General features: G+C 43.3%; 1 protein-coding gene across 2 annotated transcripts in view; it reads left to right on the top strand.

Moving 5' to 3' along the window:
• Positions 1-525: 525 nt before the first annotated feature.
• Positions 526-10,382, top strand: part of CRYL1 (crystallin lambda 1) — a 57,575-nt gene continuing 47,718 nt past the window's right edge. Inside the window, exons 1-3 of one of the 2 annotated variants that reach the window (XM_042023916.1) lie at positions 526-656; positions 3,413-3,520; positions 9,903-10,029. In XM_042023916.1, coding sequence (XP_041879850.1) covers positions 625-656; positions 3,413-3,520; positions 9,903-10,029 — 267 coding nt within the window. In that variant the 5' untranslated portion in view covers positions 526-624. The remainder of the gene's footprint in view (positions 657-3,412; positions 3,521-9,902; positions 10,030-10,382) is intronic. The other variant, XM_042023915.1, reaches the window with a different exon arrangement.

The raw sequence follows: 10,382 nt of genomic DNA, 5'->3' as shown, positions 1-10,382 counted from the left end.
AGGAACAGTATATGTTACGGAGCGGCTTAAAGTATTACGTTAACATTGTAACATCACATTTTGGCACAACTTTAAACAGATTTTGTACGAAAGCCAAGAACAGGAAAAAAAAAATCAGAATTCAAGAAGAGAGTAATTTTAATAATAATAAGGCCTTACTTAACATGAAAGACAGAATTGCTTTCAAATTTGGACTTTACTTTGAAATCCCTTTGTGCCCGTGTCAGAAGCAATGGGGTTTGATGTATTCTAGTACTGCCTTTGGCAGGGGAGGAGATGAGCTGGTCTCGGCCCAGGTGAGAGCGGGCGGTGAGTGCTGTGGCGGAGACATCTCTCCGTGCCCGGGGAGCAGCGGCGGACGGGACCCAGGAGCTCCGGCCGCGGGAGCCGCTCCGCTCCGCTCCGCCCCGGCCCGGCCGCGGGCCCGCCCCGGCCCGGCCGTTCCCCAGCTCCGCCCCGGCCCCGAGCAGGCTCGGCCCTCCGGGAAGGTGGCGGCCGCGGAGCCAATGGGCGGCCGTGACATGGCGGGAGCCGCGGGAGCTGCGGGAGGGGCGGGCCCGCCCAGGGCAGAGGTGGCTCATCCCGCTGCCCATCCCGCATCTCCCGGTCGCGGCCCCCGCAGCCATGGAGCCCTCGCAGGTTGCCATCATCGGCAGGTAAAGCCTCTCGTCCCCCGCGGGCGGGTGCAGCGCCCCGGGAAGGAGGTGCCAGCCCGGCCCGGCCCGGCGCCTGTGGGATGGATGCCCGCGGCGTGCGAAGGGGCTTGGGGGCCGTCTCCCGGCTCGGCCCGGCCTGCGGGGAGGGGGTTTGGGGACTCCGTGGCGGGTACGGCCCTGCCTCAGCTGTCCCCACTGCTGCAGCCGTCGGGTGTGTCAGCGAGGTGGTGGGTTTTGCCCAGCTGCGGGGGCTTGCTGCTGCTGGATGTCGGGAACGGAGGGGGATGCACCTGCTTGGCTCATTAGAGTGCCTCTGCTTAAGCCCTTGATAGCTCAGTGCTACTTTAAAACAAACAGCAGACAAACATCTTTACCGAAGTAAGTCACCCTTTAGGTCTGAAAGACTGCCGCCCCTCTGCATTGCAATGTCTTGTGTGTGTGTAAGTGCGAGAGGAGTGGAGAAATCCAAGCACAGCTTTAACATCCTCTTTGTCAACTATGTCAAGAAGCTCCTAAATTAGTCTTAGACATTCCTGAAGTAATTTTTACTTGCCACAAAGGTCAGCAGTATTTCTGGCTTGTGTTTTCATTCTGGCATTGTTTCATCCTCTCATTGAGCTGAACCTAAAGTTGTTTACTTGAACAAGAGTGTGGAGGGGAGAGAAAATACGTGCCACACAGTAACAGTCCCCTCTGCACCACTGTACCTTGGTGCTACAAGTGTGTGCTGCAGCAAACTTTATTAGTGAGACTACTTGCAGCGTCAGAATGGGAATTTCGGTGCTGCTCGGTGACACTGACCAAGCTGGCTCCTACTGTTGGCACTCACGGAAGTTTTATTCACCATAGGTGTGTGTGAAGGGTTGGGAGAGTTGGGCCCTTGTCTGCTGTGGCTCCTATGGCACTAAACCTAGTTTTGGTAGGACCTGCAGAAGTTGTGTGAGCAGATAGATACTTTATTTATACTGGGCCCAAAAGGACAGTGCTTAAAGTGTCAAAAAGCACTGTCTTGGGATCACATCTGCTAACATCAGGTGGTAATGATGCTGTTGTATACAATGGAGTAACAGTGCAGATCTGATACCTATCACTGACTTACTTTGTGTGCTCTGTGGTTCAAAAGAAAAAAACCCACAATCCTAAAAACCTGTATTAAAGTGAAAGAAATTTTTTTTTGTGTTTTAAGAAAATTTAATTTTAAAGTGCAATTTAGAGAGATAATGCCAGTTTATAAAGATACTGGTAACTCAGATATGCTTGTGTCAGGTTAAGGTTTAAGCATTATTCAAATGCTTTTATTTTTTAAATACTTGTTAGTTGGGAGGCTACAATAGCTAACAAACCTTGGCCATGCCTATTCTGCAAGTTTGTTCTGTTCCTTGCCTCAGAATTGATGAAGTCTGGGCTTACTACAGAGAAGCTGTGTATTTTTACTTTTAAATGGTAGGTTTTGAGACCTTACTGTCTGCTTAACAGCGCTAAATACAAAGCTTCACTTCTTTTTTTTGTCCCAGTTATTTCCACTGATTCCTGCTATTTCCTGAAACTTCCTGTTTTGATCCTTTAAAAAAACATATAGTTAAACCAAAGGCGGAACATGTTCCTGTTTTTTCTTCCTTCTTTTCTCATCTGCCCTATTACTTTATCTCTGACTTTTGCTCTCCTTTTAATCTTTTATTGATGCCCTAATGGCCTTGAATTTTTCAATTGCCAGAGATCACTAAAGTTTAATGCTGCAAATACAGTGATCTTGGAAGTGATAGGAAATGCATGTGATTATCAAAATCCCAGCTGTAACAGTCATGGATATGCATGTCTCTGTTACAGATTTTTTTTTTTTTCCTAATTTTTTTGTGATTTCAAGTTATGTAAGCTTGTGACACTGTGCCTTGGTGCTTCCATTTGAAAAGGCTGCTGCCTGCTACACATATAACAAAATTAAAACCTGCATAGCTTTAAAAGATGTAATAAGATTGTCAGTTACTACAGATTTCTTCTATGTATTGCTCAGTAATATGATTTCACCAAACGATGTAGGCAGGCTGTTCCTGTGTGTATCCAGCATGATAAAGTGCTTCATCTAAAAACAAAAGTAGTGCTAGAGGTGGCTAGATGGAAAAATAATATCAAACCCATGCTCAGTTGAGAGTTTTTTCCCTGTTCATGTGCTTGTGGTACTTTCTGAATTGCTGCGGACGCTGTGACTTCAGTAGCTGGGCCTTGGGTTTTCTGATCATCTCTGAAGCAGGATCCTGCACCCTTGGACCAGTGGACTGCTGCCTGTCTTCAGACTATGAACTGAACAAATAATTTTTTTTTTTTTTTTAAATCTCTTTAGTATGAATCCATTAACCAACTCCAGGTTAAGATTGTGGCTGACAAAACTGTTGGTGATTGAGTGCAGTGTCCCAAAGTAGTGGTTCCTCCTATCCTGCTCCTATCCTGCTCCTATCCTGCTCCTATCCTATCCTATCCTATCCTATCCTATCCTATCCTGCTCTCCTTTTTCTGTTTTGTTTTGGGTTTTTTCTTCCCCATTTTTTTCCTTCCAGCTTTCAGAGAAGTTGCTATACACAGCCAGCAAAAGGTATTTCTGCTAGAGAGATTTGCTTCTCATCAATTTGTAAATGATCTTTTTTATCAAATATCGAAGAGTCCAAGCTCTGTTTTCATTTTTGCGATGCTTTCAAGACCTCCTTCCCCCTATTAAATGCTGGTTTATTAGTTGGCTGATATTTATTTCTTTTTCTTTTCAGTGGACTCATTGGTTGCAGCTGGGCCATGGTGTTTGCTGCTGGAGGCTTCAAAGTGAAACTTTATGATATTGCGCAACAGCAGCTAACAAGTGCACTGGAAAATATTCGGTAGGTCACCTGACTGGAAATAACTGGGGTTGGAATGAAACTGTGGGTTTTTTGTAATTATGAACGAATAGCCGTATCTTGTTATTTCAGGGAGCACAGATTTTAGGCTTTGAAGAAGGCTTTAAATTAGAAGTACAGGTCCTGTTAAGGTCAGAAGGACTGTGCTTCCAAGTGTCACTGACACTTCTGAAGAGAAATTTAATTTTTAAGTTATTCAAGAGCTTAAGTTTAAATTCAATTTTTTAAAATAATACTTACCACCAATAGGTTATTTATCGGCTAGCTTTAAAATATATGAACATAAGACTTTTTACGCAGAGAGGCAACAAAGACTCTTTCAAAGTGGAGGTGGGTTAAGGTGGATTGCTGAGAAGGCCTGCTACAATGATTAGTATTTTATAACTAGTTTTTAAACTTTAAAACTGATATTTTTGAGTCCTAGAACAGGTTGCTAGTGTCATTTGATCAGCTATAGTTGAAGTGGAGAGCATCTTTAGGAGTGCCGGTTTGAGGGTGTGAACGTAAGATCACTCTCACTGGTTGAGGCCAGCAGGCCTCCAGCCCTCTTCTGTTGCCGTGCTGTGGCTAAAGCCTCGTGCTTTTCACACTACAAGAGTTACAAGTTCAAGTCCTGGCTGCTCTCCTCCCCCAGCCTTCAATGCCAACAAGTTAATTATCTATTCAGTCACTCTTAACTACATTTGTTCCAAGTATTTCTCTAACCTTCCCTTGAGCTGATACAAATCCTTCTGTGGCCTCCTTGCCAAAGGACTTTGTGTTCTGCAGGTTTACTGCTTGCTGCGTGAAGAGGCATTCCCTTGTGTTTGTTTAGAACCTGGCTCCTAAGTTGCTTTGATGGACCCCTGGTTCTTTTGTTAGAAGGAAGATGTCTAACAGGTCCTATGCACCCTCTTCTTACTGGGCCTGGAAATACAGCTTTTATCTGCCTGTGAGAGAGGGTGAAAGTGCATTTATAAAGTGGTTCTGTACACAACCTTATGTTGCTGTATCGGCATTTAATGCTGAACTTCAGATGACTTCACAATTAGCATCAACCTAAATGCATCAGCTCTTCCTTCGTGATGCCTTGGAGTGACATATGTCAGCTTGTGTGTCAGCTGTGTGGGGTGTAAGGTTGTGGTTGTTTCAGGTTGCACCTGAAAAAAGGTTGTGGTGTGTTGCATCCTAATTGCTTTCTGTAACAAGGCTTAAAGCAAATAGGAATGACTTCAGGAACCCCTTGTAGGTCATGTTAGTTGTCAGAGTTCAGAAGTTAAACAGTATGTGATGTCTAGTGAGATTTGCTGAAAAAGCCTTGATAGCAAAAGAATGGGAAAATCTGTTTTTTGGGGTTTTTTTTGGTTTTTTTTAATTTTTTTTCCCCTTTCCAGGTGGGTGTTAGACCAAACATCTGAATTGCATCACCTAGATGACACAAACTTTTGGTTTTTTTCAGAGTTGCTGTCATAGTGGTAGCCACGATGAGATTCTGGATTATTAGGTGGCAGTTTTGTAGTGTTCATTACTAAAGCCAGCACTTGCCCCACATTTTTTCTTTTTCTGATAGCAAGATGAGGATTTTAGCCTTCCAAGGTTTTCAGCTTGAAAACATGAAGCATAGAATGTCATTTGTAATAGGATAGAGTGCCATTTGATTGGGTCTGTACTGTCCTATGCCTGCATGTGTTCTCCTATAGGAGTGCACAGAATCACCGAATGGGTAATGTTGGAAGGGAACACTGGAGGTCATCTAGTCCAACCTCCCTGCTCAAGCAGGGTTTCCTAGAGCTCATTATATCCAGACAGCTTTTGAATAGCTCCAGGAAAGAGACCTTACAACCTTTCTGGGCAAGCTGTTCCAGTGTTTAGTTAACTTCACAGTAAAGAAGTTCTTCCTCGTGTTCAGGTGGAACTTTCTGTGTTCCAGTTTCTGCCTGTTGCCTCTTGTCCTATTGCTTGGGACCACTGAGAAGAGCCTGGATCCATTTCTTGACACTTTCGGATACTTACAGACATTATTGAGGTCCCCTGTGTTGTCTCTTTTGAGGCTGAACAGGCCCAATTCCATCAGCCTTTCCTTGTAAGAGAGATGCTCCAGTACCTTAATCATCTTCGTAGCCCTCTGCTGGACCCCCTCCAGGAACTCTGTGTCTTTCTTGTACTGAGGAGCCCAGCACTGGACACAGCATTCCAGATGTGCCTCACCCACCGGGGCAGAGTAGAGGAGCAGGATCTCCTCCCTCGACCTGCTGGCAATGCTCTTCCTAATGCATCCCACTGGCCTTCTTGGCCACAAGGACACACTGCTGGCTCATGGACAGCTTGTTGTCCGCCAGGACCCCCAGGTCTTTCTCCACAGAGCTGCTTTCCAGCAGGTCAGCCCCCAGCCTGTGCTGGTGCCTGGGGTTATTCCTCCCCAGGTGCAGGACACTGCAGTGGCCCTTGTTGAATTTCAGAGAGTTCCTCTCTGCCCATCTCTCCAACCTGTCAAGGTCATTCTGAAGGGCTGCACAGGCCTCTGGGGTACCAGCCACTCCTCCCAGCTTTGTGTCATCGGTGAACTTGCTGAGGAGGCATCTGCCCCTTCATCCAAGTCATTGATAAGTTCAAGGCAAGTTCAGTTGAGTTCAAGGCAGGTTTTGCCTTTTACATAAGATGTTCTTAACTTATAATTAACTTGTGTATTTTGGCTGTTGTAGCACTCTAGTTAAAAAGCCTAGTTCCAGGAAAACATCATTTTTGTGACAAGAACATGAGCTATGCAGTTTCTTCAACCACTGTTGATAAATTTTGAAATAATAAGAATTAGAAAAACAGGTAGTATCCTATTCCTGAAAGTAGTCCTGAAACATGGGATGCAGAAATGTTTTAGTGCATGCTGCTTTGCCAAAAATAAATTTGTAATTCTTGTAGTATGTAAACTTTTTCAAGTAGTTACTGTGCTATTGTTCTAAACATAATTATGCTGCTGATAAAGATTGATTAATTAGTAGGCTTGCTGGCTTAGTCTTCCAGTCTGTCTTATATATTGCTGTGTTGTGTTGGTACTGTATATATATCAAGGGCAAAATGCAGCTTGGCTTAGGTCTTCCTTGATAGTTTTATGTATCTCCTTTGAGGGGAGAACTTCTAACTAGATGATTCTTTCCAGAACATAGTTTGATACTGAGTGCCTGATGCTGGCACATCAAGCTTGTGCTAAATCATACGTTTGATTCTACCTTTTGATTTTATGTCTGCCCACCCACCACCCCCAAAAGTGCAATTAACTAGCTCGGCAAAACTGTTTCATTTGCAGAACTAACTAGAGAAAGTATTGATAGGCTTTGGAATGGGGTAGATTCTGTCTTTACAAAGGTTCTGTCTGACTGTTCCGGAGTTGAAAACACCTCCAAAAGGAAATGTTGTCTTTTCACCTCATTCCTGCATGGTAGCGAGTCCCCTGGGCGGCTAGGGGGATTTCAGTAAGAGTGATTTGTGTAATTACTAAAGCTGTGTTTTGAGAACAGGTATGGTGCTCACATTTGCCTGGTACGCAGAGTAACAGGTTGTCCAAGGAGTCAGTGTTATTTCCTTTCCTGAAAGCTTTCAAGCTTGGCAAAAACCTACTTGGTCTGTTCTGTCTCAGGCTAAATATGTGGGACTGGTGTTGCTTTGGTTTGTTGCTTTCCCCATGCCGACTACCCTCTCATTTATCAGACAGCATTAGTGGTAGTGCTATGACTGGTGAATGGTTCTTGCCTTTGGGCAACAGTGGCTGGCTGAACCTGTGAAGAACAGGATTGGTGTTTTCTTCCTTCCCTTTTTGTTAGTGTGGGCAATATGGTTGTGATTAAGTGGTCTTAATTCTAGTAAGTATTTTCTTGTTGCAACAGTGTGTGCTGAATACGACAACTGCCCAGTAGTAGCTGTGGATAAAGGTGAGGCAAGTGGGGTGTGAACAAGGTGAGTTTTTAGCATTGCCTTCAGGGTCCTTCTGTAAAGACTCTTAGAGTAGAATTTGTAACTACAAGCATTCCAGGCATTTTATGTGATTGGGAGTGTTCCCATAGATTGGATGCCTTATCCTGAAGCAAATACTAGCCCAATTCCCAGAATAGCATTGACATGGGCAGACATGTACAACAGTAAAACTCTGGAGGTAGATGAAGCTCAAAAAGGAAGTAGTATTTCCTTAAGGATGTGAATTCTTCATTCTTCAAAGACCTTACAGGTATTGAGTGAAGCTCTCTGAGCTGCACGAACAATACAGCTGCAGAGTGAAGCCCTGTGTGCTATGAACATGGCTGCAATGACCCCCTCAGACTGGGGTCATCGGAGGGATGATCCCCTAAAAATTTAGGCTGCCTTCATTAAAAAATCATCCAGTAGAGGTCAGTGGTGCACTGCTGTGTGTACAAACCTTTGTGCCTTAATATGTGGTAAGTATCAGGGAACATTGGTTTCCCATAGTTCTGTAGCAATGTAATACCCCAGGGGAACATAAGGATGGTTTAGTGTGTGAAAGACTTAAAATTTATTTGTGGAACAAAACAATCAGAATGTCAATAAGTAGATTGGCAAAGGGTGTGAAAGATGAAAATTTTCCAGGAGGGAATGCCAAAATTGAAGTAATGCACATAATTCCTACTCCATGCTTCAACTGATTTAAATACATGGCTAACAAGAAGATTGGTTATGATAACAGGAACATTTTTTGTTAGGAGTAAAAAAAATCAATCCAGCCTCAAGTTCCAAAGATGAAGAGGATAGTTTTGAAGGTTAACTAAGAAATGGTATTCTCAGTGCACAGTGTATTCTTAATGGTTTATGACAGAAAAGCAGAAATGCAGAATGGTTATCACTGACAGAGGAGGAAAGATATGAAACAGGAGATGGGTGCTGCAAGCTTCTGTGAGAGCTTGGGGAAGAAAAATAGAAGCTAGATCTCTTAGTCTGACTCTAGCTCTTTTGAATCCCTCAGTCACCAATCATGTACTGTCATTTTGGGGAACCTGGGAGGATGAGACAAATGTAGTATTGCAATGAGAGTGAACAAAGAATGAAGGAAGTAATTCTGATATGATCTCTTCAAATGTAACTTTTTTTGTGTGTGTTTTTAGTTTGGTTTGGGGTTTTTTTAAGCAATATATGTAGCATGCGAGCAGGAGTATGCTGTATTTGGGCAAGAGCACCTGGGAAATGAACTTCTAATGAATGGATTGTTAAGACCTTTTGAATTACTTATCTTGCCTCACAGGGTGTGAGGGAGCCAGAAGTTTGGATATGCTATCTTAGGGCACCTGTTTCTTTACAGATGAAACACTGGCACCTTTAGTGCTAGAAACCTTAAGTTTTGAATGAAGTTTCTGCCCAGCATGCTGTGGTATATATTCCCTCTGAGCTTGGGAAAGGGAGCTGAAGATTTCTGTTTCCTATTGATTGCCATAGATTGCTTAAGAAGTAGAAATCTGTGCTTTTCGCCCATCCATTTGCTGTGTCATTAATTAAGTTGATAGGAAGAATAAAGGATTTTTTTTTCCTGCTGCTACTCATTAGCTCAATTTCCTCATGTCTTCATGAGGATGAACAGCTTTTGCTGACTAATAACCAAAGGCTCAGAGGAGTTCTGGCTTGATGAAACTGATGAAAACTGAACAGATTTAACCATGATAAGGACTACATCAAAGAGCTTCAGGTTGATTGTGATCAGACAGTTTAATCCCACCTAATTTCTGTGGCCATTGTTCCTCTAAGTCGCTTACAATGGTTTTGAAAAATGGCTTGCTTATTCTGGATGTTCGAGGGCTTCAACCTATAGAGACCTTTTCTGAGAAAATGGCATGTCCAGTCCCAGCCGTGGTGTGTACTTGAGCATTCATTTCAAGTTTAGTAACTACTTGAATTTTTTGACACTTGGTCTGTAGGCATTAAAAAAGCCCCAAAATGTAGTGGCATGGGGTTTTTAGGAAGGGGTCTTGGCTATATCACATGTGTTTATTTATCTCTATACTGGTAAAAATCTGTTTCTACAGCGAGGCTGTGTAACAAAAGAGCTGTTCGTAAAATTAGATGAAGTATATTAAAGGCAGCTTGCTTCCCATTAAATATGAGCAGGAAAAAACTCTTGCTGATTGTGCACCAGTTAAAACAAGTTTGAAGTGGTGACAGTCTTGCATCTAGGAGTAGATCTTAGATGTCTGCTTGAAGAGAAGAAAAACCTCTGATAAGATGGGGGAGGAAGGAGAAATGACTGAAATTAACCTTTGTGTTTTTGAATATAGATGTGTGCAGTGGCATGGCAAGTATTATAGTACATGGTTTGTAAATAGGGTTTTTCAAATAATTGATAGTGGCTTAACAGTGATAAAGTGTTTAAATGTGTCTATGTTGTTTCTGTCAGCAAACAAATGAAAGAGGCGGAGAAGTCGGGATTCCTGAAAGGAGCTTTGAGTGCGGAGCAGCAGTTGGCTCTCATTAGCGTTTGTACAGACCTGAAGGCAGCAGTAGAGGGTGCTACTTTCATTCAGGTAAGCAAAGATTTGCCAGCTCCAACTCCTAGCAAACAGTTCAGAAAGATGATCAAAAGCTGAGCCATGCAATAGGTGGGCACTGGAGAGTTCAACATCCTGACCTCATAAAGATACAGTCGTGCTTGTTAAAGTTCTTTCTAGCCTGGTATCCTGATGTGGGAGATCATGCCTCTGTGCAGAATTTCCTACACTAGATTCCTTGCAAGTTTATTCTGAGTTATGGGGGGAGAGGCTGGCAGCTACGCTGAGAGGGAATTGCTGACCTCCATGTATAATAACAACTGTACCTGTTAGAAAGATGAATGTGAGGTGAAGGTGGGCAGGAGATTCTTTGGGGACAGATTATCTCT

The sequence above is a fragment of the Corvus kubaryi genome, unplaced genomic scaffold (genome assembly GCF_017639235.1).
Source record: "Corvus kubaryi isolate FWS band 111438036 unplaced genomic scaffold, C.kubaryi_AGA036_p1.0 37256, whole genome shotgun sequence".
Lineage (NCBI taxonomy): Eukaryota > Metazoa > Chordata > Aves > Passeriformes > Corvidae > Corvus > Corvus kubaryi.
Note: the sequence above shows the minus strand (reverse complement) of the source record. Positions and strands in the feature narration are given on the sequence as shown.